General features: G+C 40.9%; 1 protein-coding gene across 1 annotated transcript; it reads right to left on the reverse strand.

Annotated features, from left to right (window-relative positions):
- Positions 1 to 470: 470 nt before the first annotated feature.
- Positions 471 to 24,970, reverse strand: LOC136399335 (zinc finger protein 420-like). The gene is made up of 6 exons (XM_066374401.1): positions 24,866 to 24,970; positions 23,081 to 23,296; positions 14,647 to 14,781; positions 9,912 to 10,053; positions 4,826 to 4,899; positions 471 to 2,426 (listed from the first exon to the last, which is right to left on the reverse strand). Exons 2-6 carry the CDS (start codon positions 23,093 to 23,095, stop codon positions 603 to 605), a joined length of 2,190 nt encoding a protein of 729 aa, XP_066230498.1. The 5' UTR covers positions 23,096 to 23,296; positions 24,866 to 24,970; the 3' UTR covers positions 471 to 602.
- Between the last annotated feature and the right edge of the window lie 453 nt (positions 24,971 to 25,423).

Genomic DNA, 25,423 nt, shown 5'->3' on the forward strand with positions numbered 1-25,423 from the left:
ATTTTTACTGTTTCTATCCATCATTAATTCTACAATGTTCAGCAAGTTTTCACTGCAGATAAAAGGCTTTAACCACATACTTTACATTTATTTGAAATGTGCCTCTCTAGTATGTTCTCATTTAGGAAGGTGAAAGCAGTCACTTAAAAACCTCCATATTTGCCTGACCAGGCGGTGGCGCAGTGACTACAGTGCCAGACTGGGACACAAAGGACCCATGTTTGAGAACCTGAGGTCACCAGCTTAAGCATAGGCTCATCTGGTTTGAGCAAGACTCACCAGCTTGAGCCCAAGGTCGCTAGCTTGAGGAAGGGATCACTGTCTGCTGTAGCCCCCCACACCATCAAGGCACATATAAGAAAGCAATCAATGAACAATAAAGAAGCCGCAACAAAGAAATGTTTCTCATCTCTCTCCCTTCTTGCCCGTCTCTCTCTCACCACAAACAAAACAAAACCAAAACTTCCATATTTGTAAGGTTTCTCTGGATAATGAATTCTTGAAAGTGTACTAAAATTTCCATGCCAAGCAAAAACCTTATTATACTACCTACAAATGTAACGTTTCTATCCAGTATGAGGTTTCTGATGATTACTGATGTTTCAGGACCGACCCAAAGCTTTTCCATATTCTCTTCGTTTGTAAGGCTTCTCTCCAGTATGAGTCCTCTGATGTCGAGTAAGGTGCGAGGAGCAATTAAATGCTGTGCCACATTTTGGACATTGATAGGGCTTCTCTCCAGTATGAACTCTTTGATGATCCGTAAGACTTGATGAAATTCTAAAGGATTTGCCACATTCCTTACATTTGTATGGTTTTTCTCCTGTGTGAATTCTTTGATGTACAATTAGGTGTGAGTTCAGGAGAAAATTTTTGCCACAATCTAAACATTTGTGAGATCCCTCTCCAGTATGAATTTTCTGATGTAGTGCAAGGTATGAGGAACGACTAAAGGCTTTGCCACATTCTCTACATTTGTATGGTTTCTCTCCTGTGTGAGTTTTTTGATGTCTAGTAACAGAGGAGAAACAAGTAAAGGCCTTGTCACATTCTCTACATTTGTACGGCTTCTCTCCTGTGTGAGTTCTTTGGTGATTAGTAAGATCGTATAAACACCTAAAGGCTTTGCCACATTGTCTGCATTTGTACGGTTTTTCTCCTGTGTGGGTTCTTTGATGTTTAGTAAGACCAAAGTGTTGAGTAAAAGCTTTGCCACATTGCATACATTTGTATGGTTTCTCTCCTGTGTGAATTCTTTGATGTACAGTAAGAGCTGAGGAATGGTTAAAGGCTTTGCCACATTGCCTGCATTTGTATGGTTTCTCTCCTGTGTGAATTCTTTGATGTTCAGTAAGGTGTGATTTACGTATAAAGGTTTTGCTACATTCTAAACATTTATGAGACCTCTCTCCAGTATGAATTTTCTGATGGTAAGTAAGAGTTGAGGTACGACTAAAGGTTTTGCCACATTCTGTACACTTGTATGGTTTCTCTCCCGTTAGAATTTTTTGATGTACAGTCAGTTGTGAGTTCAGGAGAATGTTCTGGCCACAATCTGAACATTTGTGAGACACTTCTCCAGTATAAATCTTCTGATGCTTATTAGTAAGAACTGGCCAGTGGCTAAAGTGTTTGCCACATTCTTTGCATTTGAATGGTTTCTCTCTTGTGTGAGTTCTTTGATGTAGAGTAAGAGATGAGGAACGAATAAAGGCTTTGCCACATTCTCTACAATTGTATGGTTTCTCTCCTGTGTGAGTTCTTTGATGTGTAGTAAGATCAGAGGAATAGCTAAAGGCTTTGCAACATTGTCTGCATTTGTATGGTTTCTCTCCTGTGTCAGTTTCTTGGTATATAGTAAGCTTTGTTTTCTGGATAAAGGTTTTGCCATGTTTTAAACATTTATGAGACCTTTCTCCAATATGACTTTCTGGATGGTTAAAAAGAGTTGAGGAATGGTTAAAGGCTTTGCCACACTGTGGGCATTTGTTAGGCCTCTCTTTGGTGTGAATATTTCTCTCATGTGAATTAAGACATGAATGCCAATTAAATATATTACCAGATTTTTCATAGTTATAAAGTTGTTCTCCAGTATGGAATTTCTTAAGTATATTTACCTTGGATATTTCACTGAAAGCTCTATTACATAAGTTATAAGTGTAAGCTTTCTCCTCAGTAAGAATTTTCTCTTCAGTATGATCGGAAGATAGTTTAAAACATTTGACACATTTACTTTGTTCGTTTGTTATTTTCGCAACATGAATAACTTGATGAATATTAGAATGTGATATCTGGTGAAACACTTTTCCGTGTTCATAATGGTTCTCAGGAAACTGAGTTTTTTCATTTTGATTATGAACTGATTCTTGTTTAACATTTTCCCAATGTTCACTGCATTGATAACTTCTGTCTTCATTATGTGTACTCTGGTAATCATCAAAGATAGATATGGTTATAATAAATGGTATAATTTCATTTAACATGTACACTTATTTTCAAATAATTACTCTATGATACCTATTAAACCATGTTGGCTGTACAAAATTTACTCTAAAGGCAATGATTATAGATAATGAAATTTAAAAAAAATTTTGAAAAATCCAATTACTATTTACTCCAAAGATTAAATAACTTTCTAAGTTTTATAGATTTGCTTTTTAAAAATATGTAATAGTAAGAAATAGTTTTTGATCTTGGTGGGAAACCCCACATAGCAGCAATATTCTGCTCATGTGGGAACGTTGCTCCATTGGTCAGCAATGGAGCCATTTTTCTAGTGCCTGGAGAAGAGACCACAGAGCCATTCTCAGTGCCCAAGGCCAGCTCACTCGACCAATCCAGCCATGGCTGTCAGTTTGGAAGCAAGACAGAGAGAGAGAGAAGAGGAGGAAAAGTAAAGAAGCAGATGGTTGCTATTCCTGTAGGCCTTGACCCAGAATCAAACTTGGGACACCCACACTCTTGGCCATTCTACCACAGAGGAAAACGGCCAGAGCCAACTTGCATGTTTAGAAACCAGCTGATTGGCTATGTAGCTGACTTAAAGAGAGTTTCACAAATGTGTAATATTTTTTACCTATTTAGAAAATAGAGTTTACTACAAATAATAGTCCTACCCTGTCCAGATAGCACAGTTGTTTGGAGCATCATCCTGAAGCACGAAGGTTGCTGCCTCAGTTCTTAGCCTGGGCACATACAGAAGCAGACAGATGTTCCTGTCTCTCTCTACCTTTTTCTCTTCATCTTTTTTTTAAAAAACTTTTTTTTATGATTTTTTAAAAAGATTTTATTCATTTTAGAGAGAGGAGAGAAAGAGATACAGAGAGAGAGAAGGGGGAAGGAGCAGGAAGCATCAATTCCTATATATGCCGTGATCAGGCAAGCCCAGGGTTTTGCACCAGCGACATCAGCGTTCCAGGTGACGCTTTTATCCACTGCGCCACCACAGGTCAAGTTCACTTCCCCTCTTTTGATAAAATCAATGCAGTGTTTTTTTTATCTTTTTTCAGAAAGGCATGGAGAGAGAGACCAAACATTGATTTGCTCTAATATGAACTTTGACCAGGGAATCAAACCAGCATTCCATGCTCCAGGACAATTCTACAACCAACTAACGTATCCAGGTGGGACACAATTTCTTTTCTACTTTCAGAGAGACAGAGGCTGGAAGAGAAGAGCAAGAAGGGAAGCATTCATTGTTGCTCCACTCTGCTTATCCTGTGTGCCCTTACCAGCGATAAAATCTACAATGTTGTTGTTTCAAAATGACATTGTAACCATCTGAGTGGTTAACAGGCCAGAGTGAAATAAACACTGAAACAATAATAATAATTGTCTCACCATGGCAAATACCCTGCATTGGTTTCACTGTTGTCCCTTTATGCAAGGGTTGTAGGCCCAATCCCTGGTCAGGGAACATACAGAAAAAAATCAATGTTTATGTCACTGTCTGTCTCTCTCTCTCTCCATATCTCTCTCTCTAAATACAGTGGTACCTTGACACATGAGCCCTTTAAATCATGAGCAATTTGAGAGACAAGCAGTCATGTGTGGATTTCATGGTTTAACTCAAAAGCAGGTATTTGAATCACCAGCTTCTACCACCCTCTACTACATGGCCTGCCAAACGTTCTGAAAGGAAGAAACAAACTTCCATGAAAAGGTTTCTGTTGAACTGGCCTCTTAAGTGAAAGCGAGGAAAGTGTGGCAAAAAAGCTAAGTCAGTGAAAAGAAGGATAATTAAGTAAAGTAAAAAAATAGCAAATAAGTTTAGCAATAATGTTACATATCATACATAGTGTGTAAGTTAAATTGTCAAATGTAGCGTTAAGTGTGTAGAGTGTTATGTTAAGCAATAGTTCACAAAATGAAATCCTCCTGTGCCAATCTCCTCCCCCTCTGCCAGCATCTTCACCTGAACTTGAAGGTAAATACACTTCATAAACCAGTTATTTCTTTAGATTCTCTTATTATGTATGTGTGTGTATACATATATATACATATATGTATTTCTTACTTATAAAGTAGATTTTATTTAAAACCATATATGTAAAACAAAATTTGTGTGGTTTTTGTGGGCCAGAACGGATTAATTGCATTCCCATTAATTTAAATGGGGAAATTCGATTTGACACATGAGGAAACTGAGTCACGAGAGTGGTCATGAAATGAATTAAACTTATATGTTAGGGTACCACTGTACATAAATAAAATTGCGGCAGGTTAGTTCTGTCCATATTAATGTCCTTTATTCTCACCACTCTTCCTAAATTTCTGAGGCTTTCATTAAGTTTACATTACCAAAACCTCACCTTCCATACCTTACCATTATTCTTTTACAGAAGAAATCTTTGATTCCTGGCTCTTGATACAAGGTCATGTTATCTTCAGACGGCATAGCTAAAAATGCAAAATATGACAGTTTTGAAACAAGGTAAATGGATATACCTGCAAGTATTGACAAAATTACATTTTAAGGCCTGACCAGGCAGTGGCGCAGTGGATAAAGCATCGGACTGGGATGTGAAGGACCCAGGTTCGAGACCCTGAAGTCACCAGCTTGAGCACAGGCTCATCTGGTTTGAGCAAAAGCTCACCAGCTTGGACCCAAGGTCGCTGGCTCGAGCAAGGAGTTACTCAGTCTGCTGAAGGCCCACGGTCAAGGCACATATGAGAAAGCAATCAATGAACAACTAAGGTGTCGCAACAAAAAACTGACAATTGATGCTTCTCATCTCTCTCTATTCCTGTTTGTCCCTGTCTATCTCTCTGACTCTATCTGAAAAAAAAAAATTACATTTTAAGTATGCCAAAGGCAGAACTAAGAGTTAAAAGCAACACCAAGAAAGGTAACAATGAAAAAAGTCACATCAGGAACAAAACATCTGTTACTAACAGTATCTGCTGAAACACCCAAGCACAGAAGGGCGATACGGTAAGAATATTTCTAATTACCAATTTCTTCTTAAGAAACACAGAAATGACAGTACTGTATGTTCAGTGAACTGGATGCTTTGCTACCTGAAAGACTGTTTCTGTTTTGTATAACAGAATGCCAAGGGAATTGCAGTACATGGGGAATGTACCATACTTTTTGTTGTTTTTTTTACACGGACAGAGAGTGAGCCAGAAAGAGAGATAGATAGGGACAGACAGACAGGAGCGGAGAGAGATGAGAAGCATCAATCATCAGTTTTTCATTGGGACACCTTAGTTGTTCACCGATTGCTTTCTCATATGTGCCTTGACCACAGGCCTTCAGACCGAGTAACCCCTTGCTCGAGCCAGCGACCTTGGGTCCAAGCTGGTGAGCTTTCTCTTTTTTTTTGCTTAAGCCAGATGAGCCCATGCTCAAGCTGACGACCTCAGAGTCTTGAACCTGGGTCCTCTGCATCCCAGTCCGATGCTCTATCCACTGCACCACCGCCTGGTTAGGCTAAAGACCATTTTTTAAAAAGTGAGTAATCATTCAAACACACAGAGACAACAGTACTGAAGACAGATATCGAAAACAGAAACAACATGACCAGTGGCGGCGCAGGGATAGAGTGTCAGCCTGGGATGCTGAGGTAACAGGTGTCAATCCCTGAGGTCTCTGGCCTGAGCATGACCTCATTCGCCTTGAGTGGAGGCTCAAATGTTTAAGAGCAAGGACACCAGTCCTGACCAGAGTGTGGTATAGTAAATTCAGTATCAGCTGAGATGTTGAGGAAACAGGTCCCAAATTCCAAGGTTGGTGACTACAGTGTGGGCACACTATTTTAACAGTGGGGTCACTGGCATAGATATGACCCATGGTTGCTAATTGAAGCTCAAGGTCACTGGCCTGAGCAGGGGGTTTGTGGCTCAGGTAGAGCTCCCCGTCAAGCACATATAAGAAAGCAATCAATGAACAACTAATGTGCTCCAATGATGAGTTGATGCTTTTCTTCTCATTCTCTGATTGTCCCTCTCTCCTCAATAGAAAACAGAAAAGAAAAAAATTATCAAAGTTGCCAGCTTGAGCATGGGATCGTCATGATTCCACGGTTACGAGCCTGATCCTAAGGTCGCTGGCTTGAGCAAGGGGTCACTCAGTCTGCTGTAGCCCACTGGTTAAGGCACATATGAGAAAGCAATCAATGAACAACTAAGGTGCCGCAACAAAGAATCGATGCTTCTCATCTCTCCCTTCCTATCTGTCTATCCCTCTCTGTGTCTCTTTGTCTTTGTCTCTCTCTCTCTCTCACACACAAACACAAAATCAAGAATGTGAATATAAATGTTAAGAAATAAAAGGATAAAAAAATGAAATCTTAGCGTTTGCAGAAGCATGGACACAGATAGAAGCTATTGTGCTAAGTGAAATAAGACTGGCAGAGAAACACATGTACCATATGATGTTAAGTATATTTGGCATCTAAAGAATAATATAAATGAATAAATCACCAGAAACAGACTGACAGGTACAGTGTGATGGCAGGTAGCGGGCAAGGGAGTTGGAAGACTGGAACAAAAAGTTAAAGCAGCCTGACCAGGTGGTGGCGCAGTGGATAGAGCGTCGGACTAGGATGCGGAAGGACCCAGGTCTGAGACCCCGAGGTCGCCAGCTTGAGCACGGGCTCATCTGGCTTGAGCAAAAAGCTCACCAGCTTGGACCCAAGGTCGCTGGCTCCAGCAAAGGGTTACTCGGTCTGCTGAAGGCCCGCGGTCAAGGCACATATGAGAAAGCAATCAATGAACAACTAAGAAGTCGCAACGCGCAACAAAAAAACTAATGATTGATGCTTCTCATCTCTCTCTCCGTTCCTGTCTGTCTGTCCCTGTCTATCTCTGCCTATGTAAAAAAAAAAAAAAGAGTTCAAAAAGTTAAAGCACTTGAGAAGTACACATTGGTAGTTACAAAACAGTCATGGGATGTAAAGTGCAGCATGGGGACTATAGTAAACAAAACTGTATTAACTATGCTGGGTCCCAGAAATACCATGGAGAACACTTTCAGATGTTATAATGTGTATTAATGTCTAACCAGTATTCTGTACATCTGAAACTAGTTTAAAATAATACTGAATGAAAAAGAAAATGCAAATCAAGGAGAAAAAATTAGTCTGTAGAATTTTGAAAATTATATAATAAAAGTTCCAGTGATCAAAAATCCTTCTATGTTAACTATAATTTATAACTGAGTGTACACTCAAACAGTACAAATTTGTAACATGATATTATACAGCAGAAAGATTTATTACACAAGGCTTCAAATCATTCAAAAACAACTATCAAATATAATTGAAATAAAGATATTTAAATGACATGAGAAAGTTTTTCTGGTTTCCTGTATTTCAGCTATTCTGACAAAAATCTGTAGGGTGTAATGCACCTAAAAAAAATTAACCTTCATTTCCAAATAAAGGAAGCATTACAAAGTTGTGAAATATGGACAGACTAATCTAATACTTAAACATTTCAGATTAAGCACATAATAAGAAAGAAACATGCTGACAAAGCAAATGAAAAACCGCATCATTGCTTTTGCCTGAAATAAACTTGAATTAAGGGACAAAGCCGCTTTCTAAATATGAAGTGCCCAATAATGCTGTATCCTACTTCTTACCAAAGGAGAACAATTCTGCATGTTTACCTGGACTTGGGAATCCAAAATCACAAATATGACAAAGATCTCATCAAAAAGTAAAAAACCATAGCACAGAGTCCCAAGGCAGCACTCCTCTGCACTACAAAAAAAATTATAGAAGGATGGTGATGATGAAAGCACCTTCCTACCTGCTGGGCAATACTCTAAGGTCGCCTATGGCAGTAAGTATTGAAGGACTCCATGAGCTATGTAGAGACATGAAATTACTCTAATGTAAACAATTAAAAATTACATGCTGGAAACATTTTTTTCTTCTTTTTCAAGTTAAAAGAGGGGAAATAGACTCATGCATGCACCTCGATGTGATGCATACGAAACCCCCATCCATGGTTGTTATTTTATCCATCTGGGGCCATGGTCACAACTGAGCTATTTTTAGTGCTGGACACAGAGACACCACAGAGCTGTCCTCAGTACCCATGGATAATACACTGGAACCAAATGAGACATGGCTTCAGGAAGAGGAGAGAGAGAGAGAGAGAGAGGGAGAGAGAGAGAGAGAGAGAAGGGCGAAGACTGGAGTAGGTGAGGGTGACACTTCCCCTGTATGGATTGAGTGGAATTGATCCCAGGACATCTATATTCCAAGCTGTTGCTCTCCCACTGAGACAAAGTGCTAGGGTCCAGACCAGAAATTTGCAACAATAATTCATACTAAGCAAAATAACACTTTCAATTAAAACAGATCTTTTCACTTTAGGGAGATACTTTCTGTTGTGATAAAATAATTGAATCTACACTGTGTACGGTCTTGTGGCAAACGTCCATAAGATTAGAAATGAAGTATCTGGCCTGACCAGGAAGTGGCATAATGGATAGACATCAAATGGAGACACAGAGGACACCCACGTTCAACACCCCAAAGTTGCCAGGTTGATCATGGAATCACAAGCATGACTATGGGATTGCTGGCATGAGCATAAGATCATAGACATGACCCCATGGGCACTGGCGTAGGAAGAATTACTCCCTCTGCTATAGCCCCCCATCAAGGCACATAAAAAAAGCAATCAATGAACAAGTAAGGTACTGCAACAAAATAATTGATGCTTATTTCTCTCCCTTCCTGTCTCTCTCCTCTGTTTCTGCTATAAAACAAAACAAAATAAAACACTCCAAATGAGAAAACACAGCTTATCATGTAATTCCTCAGGTACGTGCACATGTTTTCCGTGGTCCCCAAAGCTATGAAAGAGGAGTCATCAGTCCACAGGGAAGACTTGGACCCCACTGCTAATGTGACGATGGAGGTCACTAGAGCAAAAGCAGAGTCCTGAGATGGTGTCAGACCACGGAACATGTGGGAAACGAGCGGTCCCTCTACGACAGCAACCAGAATACACCTGGGCCTCTCACAGCCTTTTCCACTGCAACAGCTTCCCAACCACACTGTAAAGTCTGGCTTCCTCCCTGACCATCTCTTACTTGCCTCATCTTCTTCATCCCACCTACCTGTGTGGAAGGATACTGTCATTTTCCTTCAGTTTCAATTTCTAATTTATTTTGTGCCCATGTAAGTAGATATGATACAATATTACAATGTTCTAGAAAATAACTTCCCAAAATACTGTTTTCTGATAGCACCTTAATCATTCTAAACAACATGTAAGTTTTCATACACTGAGTTAAATCAATGTGCACCATGAAGGCTTTGTTTCTACACCATAGCAGAACTCTAAAATCTACCCTGCAAGGCAGAAGCTCCCATGTGATGTTCCCCCTGATGAGAAAACAAAAAGCTGCAGAAAGAGAATAAACTAAGGAAGGAAGTCGTCCTCACCCAGGGAGACCAGGTTCCTGTAGTTCTCCAACATCACATCCGTGTACAGTTTCCGCTGAGCTGGGTCCAGGCATTCCCACTCCTCCTGAGAGAAATCTACAGCCACATCCCTGAAGGTCACATCCCTGAAGATCAATGGTTTCTGTTAGAAAAGACACATTAATGAAGGTTCACAGTCTCAGTTCATCATGCCATCCAACATGAAAACAGGGTTAGAAGTAGTTTTTTCCTAAGAGGAAATGATCCAGTAAGATCATGCTCACCCAGCAATATATAATTTTTTCTGAGTGTGTGTGAGAGAGAAAGAGGTCAAACAAACTAGTTAAGAGAGAGATGAGAAGCATCAACTCAAGCTATGGGATTTTTACTTCTTCATTCACTGCTTTCTGATATATGCCTTGACCTCATAACAGCAAACGTGGTTCTGAAAAAAAAAAAAACCCATGCTTAAGCCAGGGACCCCGGATTGAAGTTAGTGACCTCTGGGCTTTGAATCTGGGTCCTCAGTGTCCCAGGTCAGTGCCTTATCTACTGTGTTACTACCTGGTCAGGGAAAAATACTCTTTCTCAGAAAATTTTTGTCCTCTAGTAAATAAGTGAAACAGCAAGTTCATGGTTTTTTTTTCTTCTCTCTCTAAGGTTTATCAATAGAATTAAGATATCAACACAGGCATGTGAATTTATCAGTACTGTATTTGTATCACTGATGATCAGTTGTGTATATTTGTCAGGTGGAAAAGTCACAAGTTGGAAGAGTAAGTGCTTTTTCAATTTTGACGTGGACAACCCTGAACTCCCATTTTCTAAAAATGCTGAATCTCACTCAGGAGTTCTGGGATGGGGCCTGTGTTCCCACACAGCTAACAAGCTCTCTTTCTACCAGCGACACCAATGTCTCCAGTCCATGAGTCATACTCCTAAATTGCACAGAGAAAGGAAACATGAAGTAAAAGGCATAGATGACGTTGAGCTAAAATCTTAATGGAATTTCTTGTTCTCAAGGGATAGGATTCACAGCAACCCCAAATTTACTATACGTAATCTTAGAACAAGTTATTTCATTCCTTGCTGTGAGACTGTTTTGTGAAACATACAATGAATGGTAGACCTTGAGTTTTACTTCAAACATAATCTACAATTAAAAAAAAAAAGTATTAACCCAGGCCAATACTCATAAGAAACCTCATAAACATCTGTAGAAGTTTGCATAACTGATAATAACAAAAACTTCTTAAGCAGAGAAAACATAGCTCTAATAATGTTAGCATGTCATGCACACAAACATAACAGGAGAACTAGGTACAATTTGAAAGTGATAGAGCCTGACCTGTGCTGGTGCAGTGGAAAAAGTGTCAAGCTGGAACACTTGAGGTTGCCGGTTCAAAACCCTGGGCTTCCCTAATCAAGGCACATATTGGAGTTTATGCTTTATGCTTTTACCCCTTCTCTCTCCCTACTTAATCTGTCTTGCTTGCTCTCTCCTCTATAAAATAAATAAAAATCTTAAAAATAAACTAAAACAAAATGATAGAAAATAAAATGAAAGAGATTGTGATTCTGTAATTTCATGAATCACTTGTGAATAATACTCATTTTGTTTCTCTTTTTTTGTGACAGAGAGACATCAGGAAAAGAGGCAAGAAACATTAGTTCTTAATCACATCTACTTAGTTGTTCATTGAAAATTTTCTCATATGTGCATTGATAAGGTTGGGGGGGAACTACAGCACAGCTAGTGACCGCCTTGGCTTACCCTTTGCGACAAGCCAGCAACCTTGGGCTTCAGGCCAAAAAACTTTGTGTTTAAGCAAGTGACCAGGGGTCATGTCTGTGGTCCAACGCTTAAGCTGGTGACCTCGGGGTATTGAACCTGGGTCCTCTGTTTTCCAGTCCAATGCTCTATCCACTGTTTCACCACCTGGTCAGGTGAAACTCACTTTTAATAAACACAGTAGCAAGAAGAACATCCACAGTAATAGAAAAGAATTTGAAGCAACTGATTATTTCATTCTCATTTCTTTGAAAATTTTTATACACATTCATGGACAGCTCTGTTGTGACATTGTAGGCACAGAATATGAATAAGAAAATTATCTGAAAATGGTCATAAAAATAGTAATTTTTAAAAATGTCTATCGACATGTACCCTCCATGTCCTTTTCCTTAACACTCTCTTAAAATAGAAAGAATTTCTCAGCAATCTAATGAGCAGGTCTCTTCTACCTGCTCTTCTCTGTCAGAACTTCCAGAGAGGTGACACTGCAGCCACATGAAACTACATTCCCTTCTTATTAATGCTGGAGCCTCTGACCCATTCATAAGGATGTTGGACACAGTTGCCCTTCCAGGTTGATGTCATAAAGGGGATATTTCTAGTATTTGAAAGTGATTAGAGTAATGGCGGCATGAGAGATACCCCCGATCTCTCCCTTTGAAATTTTAACAAATTGAACAGTTATAACACACTGCAGTAACTCCAGCTGGACTCATAGGGCACCTGAAAGATCCACACAGCGAATGCACTGATGAGGCAGGTTGAAAGGGCATGGAAGATAAAACACACTCACAGTCAGCTCTGAAGAGGAGAGAAACCACCCTGATCAGGTTTGTCTTTCTGTTTCTTTGCTTCTCTGTGGAAAGGAGGAAGGGCCATGCTGCCTGGGTCTTGTTTACTATGAAATCAAGAGTCAAATCCACAGTACCTGAGCCTCCTTCAGATAGGAGAGGCGAGGAAGGGCTGGAGGCAGAGGAGGAGGTGCTGAGCTAAGGGGGGAGCAAAAGGGGGCTGAGCTCAGGGTCTCAGCCACACTGCCCATGGTCTGCCTGTGGCCCTTTCTCTGCACTGACACAAAGTGCAGGCCCCCAGCCTCCCTGATGTCAACTTGCTCATGTCGCGGGTAGGAAGAGTGGCAGTGGGAGACTCCACAGCTAGCTCTGCAGAGCCACTCTCTCTCCTGAGAAATACAGCTACTCCATCTCAGGTCTCCTGGTTCCCTGAGACCAAATCTCTATTGCTAGAACATTAAATCCACAGACCCAGAAAGTCCTAAAGCTGAAGCTATAAAACCCTCACAAAAAGCCAAACCCACCAATGACTGTGGCACTGCCTGCATCATTAACAGGAAGGTCACAGTGGAGTTCCTTCCAAGAATCTTCAAGCCAAAACTTGTAGTACAGCAACACCTACTGAAAATATAGTAAGCTAAGATACCTGAAAAAATTTTTCTTTTTATTTCTTTTCCTCATTTTATTTACTTTCATATTTCTTTTAATATTTTGTTTTTTTATTTGAATTTTATTATCTTTAATTTTTATATTATTATTTTTAGGGTGTAATTTCTTTTTTCCTTTTTTATGTTTTCCCTACTTTTCTGTAGTTTTTCATTTTAATTATTATGTATAAAATTTTTATATTTTTTATGACTTTTTTCTTTTTCATATTTTTGTTATTTCTTGATAGAGATCTTAACAATAGCACTCTCAAATGCCATCAAGGTAGAAGAAATCAAATATCCTAGATACACAAGAAAGAGATGTAATTCAGATCATAAAAAATTTTCATAAATCTCAACTACATGGAAACCTTGGACATAAAAGACAGAATTTTTTTTTTTTTTTTTTTTTTTTAGAGAGGAGAGAGAAAGGGTGAGAGAGAGATAGAGAGAAGGAGGGAGGAGCTGGAAGCATCAACTCCCATATGTGCCTTGACCAGGCAAGCCCAGGGTTTCGAACCGGTGACCTCAGCATTTTCAGGTCGACGCTCTATCCACTGCGCCACCACAGGTCAGGCTAAAAGACAGAATTTAAAAATGAAGTTACAAAAAAAACTCAGTAAGTTGTGAGGAAACAGTGATACACTTTTTATTGAGCTGAAAAATTATGGAGCAAAAAGAGCACTACAAGAAGGAGATTTAAACTTTAAAGAGAACCAGACAGAGTTGAAGAACTCAATACATGAACTGAAAAATGAGGTAGCAAGTTTAGCTAATAAAACAGTCCAGACAAAATAATCAGTAACCCCAAAAACAGGCAACTATGGATTCTAAAGAAAAAAGAGAAGACAGACTCAAGAATAAAAAAAATGAAAGAGCACCACAAGAATTTGCCTCCATGAGAAAGACCTATATAACGTGTGACTAGGCAGTGGCGCAATGGATAGAGAGTTGGACTGGGACACAGAGGATCCAGGTTTCTAACACCATGGTTGCTGGCTTGAGTGTAGGTTTGCTGGCTTGAACATTTATGTGATCACAGACATGACCCCAAAAACCACTGGCTTGAGGAAGGGGTCACTCGTTCTGCTGTAGCTCGCCATCAAAACATGTATTACAAAGCAATCAATGAGCAACTAAGGAGCTGCAAGACAACTGATGCTTCTCATCTCTCTCTTTCTGTCTATCTGTCCCTATCTGTCTCTCTCCCTGTGTGTAATTAAAAAAAAAAAAGCAATATAAGAATGGGTATATCAGAATAAGAGGAAGAAGGGGACAAAGAGCTTATTCAAACATATAATGAAGGTAAACTTCTTAAGCCTATGAAAACAGAGCCTCGAATCTAAGAAGCAAACACAATGCTGAGTTATCTCAACCCAAACAGACCTACACATAGGAAAAACGACCATCTGCTTCTCCACCCCTACCCCTCTCCCAGAATCTCTCTCTCTCTCCCCCTCTTGCAGCAAAGGCTCCACTAGATGAAGTTGGTCTGGGCGCTGACGATGGCTGAATGACCTCACCTCAGGTGCTAAAATGGCTCCAGTTACAACAGAGCAATGGCTCCAGTTGAGCAAAGCATCATCCCTTAGTGGACTTGCCAGGTGAATCTTGGTCATGCGAATGTGGGAGTCTCTCTCTGTCTTTTTACTTATCACCTAAGAAAAATACATAAAAACAAACAAACTGAAAGCAGGTGTAGCCATACCCATGTCTAACAAGGTTGACTAAAAGACAACAAAGGTAACCATACACACAGATAGACATTTCATAATGATAGAGGGGACATTGTATAAAGAAAGCATAATAATTCTTTATATGCTCTAAATCAGAAAGCACCAGTATATAAATGACATCTACTAACTAATCTAAAAATAGAAGCAGTAAAAAATACACACATATGATACTTGGAGATCTCAACACACCATTGACACCTTTAGATAGATCATCCAAACAGAAAATCAATAAAGAGCCTGACCTGCGGTGGCACAGTGGGTAAAAGCATTGACCTAGAACACTGAGGTCGCCGGTTCGAAACCCCGAGCTTTCCTGGTCAAGGCACATATGGGAGTTGATGCTTTCTGCTCCTCCCTCCCTTCTCTCTCTGTCTCTCTCTGTCTCCTCTCTCTAAAATGAATAAATAAAAGTCTAAAAATAAATAAAAATAATTAAAAAAAAAAAAAAGGAAAATCAATAAAGAAATATTGACTTCAAATGACACACTGGACCAAATGATATAATACACATTTACATAACATTTTGTCCCAAAATATCAGATTATATCTACATTCTTCTGTAGTGTGCACGTAACGTTCTCAAGAATAAACTATATGTTGGGTCTCAAAACTAACATCAAAAAATTCAAGATTGAAATTATACCAAGCATATACTCTGACCATAAGGCTTGGCAATTAGATTCAGCCTGACCTGTGGTGGCAAAATGGATAAAGCATTTACCTGAAACGCTGAAGTCACTGGTTCTAAACCCTAGCCTTCCCTGGTCAAGCCAAATGAGGCAGTTGATGCTTCCTGCTCCTTACCCCCTTCTCTCTCTATTTCTCTCTCCTCTAAAAATAAACTTTTTAAAAAGAGAAATTAGAATTCACCTGCAAAAAGAAAGTAAGGAAACCTACAAAAATGTGAGAATTAAACTATACTTTTAAAAAATGACTGGGTCAAAGAAAAAATAAAAGCAGAGATCAAAAGTTACATACACCCTGACCAGGCAGGTGGTGGCGCAGCGGATAGAGCGTTGGACCAGAATGCAGAGAACCCAGGTTCAAAATTCTTGAGGTCGCTGGCTTGAGCAAGGGGTCACTTCGTTTTTTGTAGCTCCCTAGTCAAGGCACATATGATAAAGCAATCAATGAACAACTAAGGTGCCGCAACGAAAAATTGATGCTTCTCATCTGTCTCCCTTTCTGTCTGGTTGTCCCTATCTGTCCCTCTCTCAGTCTCTCTCTCTCTCTCTGCTTCTGTCACAAAAAAAATAATGAAGTATTAGTTAACAGGAAAGTTCATATCATTACAGGCTTATATCAAGAAACATAAAAGATCCCAAGTAGACAATCTAACATCATACCTTGATTATCTAGAAAAAGCAGAACAAAAAAACCCAAAAGTCAGTGGAAGAAGTAAATAGTATAATTTAAAGCAGAATTATAAAAAATATAGAACATAAAAAGTATAGAAAATATAAATACAACAAACAGCTGATTTTGAAAAATCGATAAAACTGACAAACCACTGGCTACCAGGGGTCCCCAAACTTTTTACACAGGGGGCCAGTTCACTGTCCCTCAGACCATTGGAGGGCTGGACTATAAAAAAAAACTATGAACAAATTTCTATGCATATCTTACATAATAATACTGTACATATCTTATTTTAAAGTAAAAAAACGGGAACAAATACAATATTTAAAATAAAGAACAAGTAAATTTAAATCAACAAACTGAGTGGTATTTCAATGGGAACTATGCTCCTCTCATTGACCACCAATGAAAGAGGTGCCCCTTCCGGAAGTGCGGCGGGGGCCGGATAAATAGCCTCAGGGGGTCGCATGCCGCGGGCCGTAGTTTGGGGACCCCTGGCTAGACTCATGAAGGTAAATAGAGAAAGGACTCACATTAAACAATTCTAAAATGAAACATGAGAAATTATCAGAGAAGTCATACATGTACAAAAGATCATAGTATAATACTATGAAAGATTTTTATGCCACAAAATTCAACAACTTAGATGAAATGGATAAATTGCTACAACTGTATAATCTTCCTAGACCAGGGGTAGGGAACCTATGGCTCGTGAGCCAGATGTGGCTCTTTTGATGGCTGCATCTGGCTTACAGACAAATCTTTAATAAAAAAAAATGTTAAAAATATAAAACATTCTCATGTATTACAATCCATTTCCTACCACTCATGTTGATGGTTGTGGGTGGCTGGAGCCAATCACAGCTGTCCTCCGGGACAACACCAAATTTTTACTGGATAATGCATAACGTACACAGGTTGTTGTATGGCTCTCATGGAATTACATTTTAAAATATGTGGCGTTCATGGCTCTCTCAGCCAAAAAGTTTCCCGATCCCTGTCCTAGACAAGTCAAAAAAAGGGAAAACCTGAATAGACCCATGAGCAGAACAAAAAATATATAAACAACTACCAAAAAGCTCCCAAAAGCCTGACCAGAATGGCACACTGGATAGAGGGTTGGACTGGGATGTAGAGGACCCAGGTTTAAATCTCAGGGGTCACTGGTTTGAGCGTGGGCTCATCTAACTTGACCAGGAGATGACGAGCTTGAGTGCAGGGTTACTGGCTCATGCTGGTTGCTAGACATGATCCCATGGTCGCTGGCTCGAGCCCAAAGGTTGCTGGCTTGAGTAAGGGGCCACTTGCTCTGATCTAGCCCCCCTGGTCAATGCACATATGAGAAAGCAATCAATGAACCACAACAAATGATGCTTCTTATCTCTCTTCCCTCCTGAAAGTCTGTCCCTCTCTCTGTCCTTGTCCACACCCCCCAAAAAAATCACCCTTCCCAAAAATAAAATTCCAGGACCAGATGACTACACTAGGAATTCTACCAAACATTCAAAGATGTGGTTCTTATGCATCTCAAATTCTTCCAAAGAAAAGAAACAATACTTCTTAACACATTTCATGTGGTCAACATCATGTTACCAAAAGATGGCAAGGGTAGTACAAAAATAAACAGAAAACAATGGACCAATATCTCTAAGGAATACTGATGCAAAACTCCTAAAGGAAGTGCTAGCAACTCAAATACAACCATTAAAAAAATAATACACTATGATCAATTGGAATTCATTCCAGGTGCACAAAGATGGTTTAATATACATAAGTTGTTTAACATAACACACATCAACAAAACAAAGAAAAATCATAATCCTATCAATAGATGAAGAAATGCCCATCAGTAAGATACAACATTCCTTTATGTTTAAAACACTCAATAAAATTGGAATATAAGTACCTCAACATAATAATGGCCCTATATATGACAAACCATCAGCTAATATACTAAATGAAGAAAAACTGAAAGCTTTTCCACTAAAATCAGGAACAACAAAAGGCTGTCAGTCTCTTCACTTCTATTCAACATAGTGCTGTAAGTTTTAGCCAGAGCATCAGGCAAAAGAAAGAAAAAGTATTTATATCGGGAAAGAATTAATGATATCATTTTTCCAGATGATATGATCCTATATATAGCACACCCCATGCCCTGGCGAGTAGGCTCAGTGGTAGAGAGTTCATCCAATATATGGATGTCCTGGGTACAATTCCCTGTCAGGGCACACAGGAGATGCGCCTATCTGCTTCTCCACTCTACTTCCTCTCACTTGCTCCTCTATGTCTCCTGCAGCCATGGCTCGATTGGAGTGACTTGGCACTAGGCACTGAGGATGGCTCCATGGTCTCCACCTCAAGTGCTAAATAATGGTTCGAGGTGCAAAGGAGCAAGGACCCCAAATGAGCAGAGCATCGCCCTATAGTGGGCTTGCCAGGTGGATCCAAGTCGGGGCACGTGGGAGTCTGTCTCTGCTTACGCTCCTCTCACTGAAGAAACAAGAAAGAATGAAAGCACCAAAAATTCTACTAAAATAAATTAAAAACTATAAACCAATGCAGTGAAGTCGCAGGATACAAAATCAACATATAAAAATGTATTTCTTTCATATATGCCAACACTGAAACTTTAGAAAATGAACTAAAAAAAAAATTCCCTTGACAATTTAAAGAATAAAAGAAAATACATTGGAATAAACTTAATAAACAATGTAAAGTATCTATATATAGAAAACTAAAAAGCATTATTAAAAAGAAATTGAAAAGTAAACAATGAAATATAAAAATATATCGTGTTTATGTGTTAGGGACCAAAAAACCAACAGGGTTTTTGCAGTTTAAATTTCGGGGAGGACAAAGGTGTGGGGAACTGGCTGTAAACTGACAGTCTGCCTAACCCTCAACCTCGCCTGCCTGATTAAGTTGCAAAAGGCTAAGCCCTTCCCCACACCTCCATATTAGCTGTGATACTAATGCTACGCCCCATGTCCTCTGGAAAGACTGGAGGCAAGTTTCTTCTATCTGTTGTTTTGTGTCAAGTTAAGATGTTATAAATGGTGGGGGCTTTCTGCACTTGGTAAAAATTCCTGGGTTGCCTTGGAAAGGTGATCAAAAATCTCATTGATTTGCTAATGGCCCGCTTCGCCCTATAAATAAAGCAAGATGCAGTTTTTGGGGGTGGGCTGCTTCTACTGTCAGCTTTGCAGAGCACTCCCGTACCCATTCTTTAATTCTTTAAGTGTATTTTCTTAATTTCGCACCGTTCCCACTCAGGACCTGGACCTGGAATTACTAGTCTCGCTGGTTCGCGATGTTCATGGATTAGAAGGGTCAACATAGTTAAAATGGCCATATTACCCAAAGCAATATACATATTTAATGCAATCTCCATCAAAATCCCCAAGTCATTTTTTAAAGAAATGAAACAAAAAATCACCAAGTTTGTATTTACCCTTAAAAAAACAACAACCCTAGTAACAAAAGCAATCCTGAAGAAAAAAAAAGAATGAAACCAGAATTACATTACTTGACTTCAAATTATACCACTGAGCCTGACCAGGCAGTGGCACAGTGGATGGAGCGTAGGACTGGGATGCGGAAGACCTGGGTTTGAGACCCCAGGGTCGCCAAATTGAGCACGGGCTCATCTGATTAGAGCTAAAGCTCACCAGCTTGGACCCAAGGTTGCTGGCTCGAGCAAGGGGTTACTCAGTCTGCTGTAGCCCCACGGTCAAGGCACATATGAGAGAGCAATCAATGAACAACTGAAGTGTCGCAATGTGCAATGAAAAACTGATAATTGATGCTTCTCATCTCTCCGCTCCTGTCTGTCTGTCCCTGTCTATCCCTCTCACTTTCTCCCTGTCTCTGTAAAATAAATAAAGAAATAAATAAAAATTGTAAAAAAAAAAATATATATATATACCACTGAGCCATGATAATCAAAACAGATAGTATGGGTAGAAATATAGACTCACAGATCAATGGTAAAGAATCAGGAGCCCAGAAATAAAACCACAATATAAATATGGACAAATCTTCATCAAAGGAGCCAAAAAGCCAAACAAACAATGGAGAAAAGAAACTCTTTCCAATTAATGGTGCTGGGAAAACTGAAAACTCACATGCAATACAATGAAACTTTGTTGTCCCCCTGCACATAAAGCAATTCAAAAAGAGATCAAAGGCCTTAATGTAAGAGCTGAAACAGTAAATTACATAGAAGAAAACATAGGTACTAAACTCACAGACCTTGGCCATACATGGCCATTTATGGATTTGACCCCAATGGCAAGGGAAGTAAAGGCAAAAATATATCAAACTAAAAAGCTTCTAAACAGCAAAAGAAACTGACAACAAAACAAATAGGCAGTCAATTAAATGGGAGATTATTCTTGCAAACAACAGCTCCTATTAGGGGTTAATATCCAAAATAAATAAAGACTTCACAAAGCTCAGAAACAAAAAAAAGCAAACAATCCAATTAAAAAATAGATGACGTGAACATACACTCCTCCTAAAAAGACATACAAATGGCCAACAGATATATGAAAAGATGCTCATCTTCACTAGCTGGTTTAGAAATGAAACTCAGAACTACAATGACATACCACCTCACACCTGTTAGATTGGCTACTGTCAATAAGACAGGTAATAACAAGTATTGGAGACAATGTATAGAAAAAGGAACCCTCATTCACTGCTGATAGGAATGGAAACTGTTAGAGCCATTGTGGAAGAAAGTATGGAGATGCTTCAAAACATTAAGAATGGAACTACCGCCTGACCTGTGGTGGCGCAGTGGATAAAGCGTCGACCTGGAAATGCTGAGGTCGCCGGTTCGAAACCCTGGGCTTGCCTGGTCAAGGCACATATGGGAGTTGATGCTTCCAGCTCCTCCCCCCTTCTCTCTCTGTCTCTTTCTCCTCTCTCTCCCTCTCTGTCTCTCTCCTCTCTAAAAATGAATAAATGAAATAAAGAAAAATTAAAAAAAAAATCTTACCATCTCTCCTGAACCAATCAAGACCAATATTCTTCACCAGTGAAATAAGTCTTTAATATTATTTTTAATTAAAGAATGGAACTACCATGACCCAGCAATCCCTCTACTGGGTATCTACCCCCAAATACAAAAGTATTCATAAAGACACATGCAACCCCATGTCAATCACTGTGGAAGTCACAGTGGCCAAGGCATGGAAACAACTAAAGTGTCCTTCAATAGAGGATAGAGTCAGGTGATGTACAATGGAATACTACTCAGCCATAAGAAATGATGATAGTCTGAACATGCAGTGACACAGAGGATAGAGAACCGCAATGGGGTGTGGAGGACCCAGGTTCTAAGTCGCCGGCTTCAGCACAGGCTCATCTGGTTTGAGCAAGGATAACCAACTTGTACCCAAGTTCCCTGCCTCGAGCAAGGGGTCACTCGCTCTGCTGTAGCCCCCCAGTCAAGGCACATATGAGAAAGGAATCAATGAACAAGTGTGGTGTTGTAAGAAAGAACTGATGCTTCTCATCTCTCTGCCTTATTTGTCCCTATCTGTCTCTGTCACTCACGCACACACATAAAATTAAATGATAATAAAGTGTCATTTATAACAATGTGGATGGACCTTGATAACATTATACGAAGTGAAATACGTATATTAAACCCAAGAACTGTCTACACACATAGTTGGGATGTAAAACTGAGACTCGTGGACATAGACAAAAGTGGTTACCAGAGGAGGGGATGCAGGGGAGAAGAATAAGAGGAGGGGTGTGGGGCAGGGTATAGAGGAAGGACAAATATAAAGTGACAGGAAATAATTTAACTTCGGGTGATGGGAATACAACATAATCAGTAGTTCAAATGCTGTGGAGGTGTTTACCTGAAACCTGTCCTCTTAGTGATCAATGTCACCCTGTTAAATTAAATTGTCTAAATAATAAATAAACTGATTAATTCATGGTGGAAATTTTTCATGCCCTTAGGGAACCTGGATGAAGAAAAGACACAGAAGGCTCTGGGACAAAAAAGGGAAGAATATAAGCCTCTGACCCTGACAATTAAGAAAAAGAGCCTGGGCCCTGATAGCTCAGTAGGTTAGAGCAGTGGTCCCCAAGCAGTGGACCGGGACCAGTCCATGGGCCATTTGGTACCAGTCCGCAGAGAAAGAATAAATAACTTACATTATTTTCATTTTATTTATATTTAAGTCTGAACAATGTTTTATTTTTTAAAAATTACCAGATTCCCTCTGTTACATCCGTCTAAGACTCACTCTTGACTCTCGTCTCGGTCACGTCTCGGTCACGTGATACATTTGTCCCACCCTATAGGCTGATCCATGAAAATATTTTCTGACATTAAACCGGTCCGTGGCCCAAAAAAGAACCCAGGGGACCACTGGGTTAGAGCATGGTCTTGAAGTGCAGAGGTTGCTGGTTTGATCCCTGCCCAGGGCACATACAGGAACAGATCAACATTCTTGCTGTCTCCCTGACTATCTAAAATCAATAAAATAAACAATAAAAAAGAGAAAGAAAAAGAGAAAGAGCTTGACTGTTGGCAGTTTATGAATCCTCAACCTGGGATGTTGATGTTGCTAGTTCGAAGCCCAGGGATTACCAAGTCAAGGAACATAAGGGAAGCCCCTATTACAAGTTGAGGCTCCCTACTTCTCCCCCCTCTATCTCTGCCTCCATCTTTCTCTCTACTATCTAAAATCAATAAATGAAATAAAAAAATAAGTAAATGAAAACAGCATCACTAGGCAGGGACATCAGAAGTACAGAAATAAAGGTTGAAAGTCCTAAATCCACTGAAGTTAGGAGGAAAAGCAAACACAGCCTCTGCCCAGGACACATCGCTTACCTGAGAAGCAGCCATTCTGTCCTGGTCCGGCTCCTGCTTGTTTACTCAGGCAACAATATGTTGAGGAGTCAAGTCTGTATTTTGAAAATGTGCTGCCACAGGTGTCCACACAGCCCCTCTATCCACTTCCACTGCAGTCACAGACAGAAGGATCTGGAAATGCTGAAAAGGACACACTCTCCTGTCCATCCTCACTGGAGTCACCCAAAAGTGCTCCTACAGGGAGACCACACTGTATTATTTTCCTATCTTCACCTGTCTGTCCTCCCTCAGATGTTCACATTCCCACAGCAATGAGAACGGGCGCTGCTCTACTGAATGCCCAAACCCAACACAGCACCCTGTCACCTCCCCTGACAGTCCCTGCTCCCCACTCTCACGTATCTTGGGTGCTCTCCTCCCTGGAACATGTCTGTGCCTCCCCACCCACCTTTCTCTGTCTCTCTCCTAAGAGTTAAGGGCTCCTCTTTTGCCTCTGAAACCTGTTTCCTGAGCCCACTTCTACATCTGTGACATTTAATTTGATGCGATAGAGAAAGGGACTGATAGGAACAGACAGGAAGGAAGAAAGATGAGAAGCATCAATTCATCATTGTGGCTCTTTGGCTGTTCCTTGATTGCTTTCTCATATGTGCCTTGATGAAGGAGAGCAGAAGGCTACAGCCATTGGTTTTTGAAGCAAGGTGGCCCCAGGCACAGGGCATGGCTCCATGGCCTCAACTCAGACAGTAAAATAGCTCAATGATAAAATGGCTCGACTGCTGAGCAACAGCCCAAGATGGGCAGAGCATTGCGCCCCCCGGTGGACTTGCAGGTTGGGTTCTGGTGGGGGCGCATGCAGTAGTGTCTTCCTGCACCACCACTTCTCACTTATGGGTGGGAAAAAAATTTATAAGCTTTGGTTATGAGATATAACAAATGCTTATTTAAAATTTAGTAACTACTGCAAGAAAGGAAATATTCAATAAAGTAAGATTAGCTCAATAACTTCTTTTTAAATGAATTAAATGTGAGATGTGTAAGAGGGCAATCCATTGGGCCAAAAAAAAAATAAATTATTTTCTCTTCATCCGCACTTCTGCTCGGCAGCCCACCTCCCTGCGCCCTTCTCTCCGGGCCCCTCCCTCTCCTCGGGGTGTCTCCCCTTTCTTTCCCTCGCGCTCCTCTCCCCGGTTACTGTCACTCTCCCCGTCGCGGTCCCGTCCCCCCGCACCCCCACGTGGCCGTCTCTTCATGGCCCCTCACTGACCTCTCCTCCCCTCCCGTGTCTCTCTCCGTCCCGACCCCTCCCAGCCCCGCTCTGCGCGTCCCCGGGGCCCCCTCGCTGTCGCCGCTCCCACACAGTCCTCCCCGCGCGCGGCCGGAGGCTCTTCTGGGGACCCCGCGTTCTCGCCCCGAATCCCCACCCCATGAAGAGTGTGCTCTTCCTGGACCTGGGCCTCTTATTAAATGGGGTGGGGTCTCAGGAGGGGGTCCACGGGTCCCCAGGCCCGGGGGGGGGGGCAGTCCAGGTTCTACCGGCCGAGAGAGGCCGGGCAGGGCGAGGGGCGCACACTGTCCGTCTCCAGCGCCCGCGTCCGACTCCCGGGATTTTAAACAGCGAGGGGGGGGGGGGGCTGCCCTCTCGGGACCGAGGCAGGAAACCCCGTGGCAGGGGGTGTCCCACGCCCAACGGCGGGGAGACACGGCGGGCGGCCTCAGAAATTCCGCAGAAACCGACGCGGAGCCCCCACCTGGCAGCGAAGCGGGCAGGCTCGGGGCCTCTCACCGGGACTCCGCACTCACCGCTCGGGGCTCTGGGAGTACACAGCGACCCTCAGGTTCACTGCATTCAGGAATGTGAACGGGGAGGTTCGGGTTTAAACCGTGAAGGCCGTTTCCATATCCCGCGAGACCTTCGGTACTGTCGCTTCCGGGTCTGTAACAACCAGCGCGTGCGCATTACCTCTAATCTCGGGCGGGATTGCGAGTCTATAATTCAAGGACAGAATGGAAAGGGGTGAGTGCTGGGGCGGGGCCTTGTTCCAACCACGTGCCTCATTGCTTATATATAGCCTTTTCATTTTTGTTGGTTTGAACTTTGTAATTATTCCTAAAATTGAAAGATTTTTTTCCCCAAACTTTATTTGATAATGACCTTTTACAGATTGAATTATTATTTTTTATGAAGTTAGAGGCAGAGAGGCGGAGAGATAGTGCCCGCATGCCCACCCCCCAACCAAGATCCGCTATCAGTGATCCTCTTTGGCTGATATTCTATCCACCTGAGGCTGCTTGCTCGGCAAATGACTTTGTAAAATTTTTATTTTTTGTTTGCTCACTTTTATTGTTAAGAAATGGTGC

The sequence above is a fragment of the Saccopteryx leptura genome, chromosome 3, assembly GCF_036850995.1.
Source record: "Saccopteryx leptura isolate mSacLep1 chromosome 3, mSacLep1_pri_phased_curated, whole genome shotgun sequence".
Taxonomy (NCBI): Eukaryota; Metazoa; Chordata; class Mammalia; order Chiroptera; family Emballonuridae; genus Saccopteryx; species Saccopteryx leptura.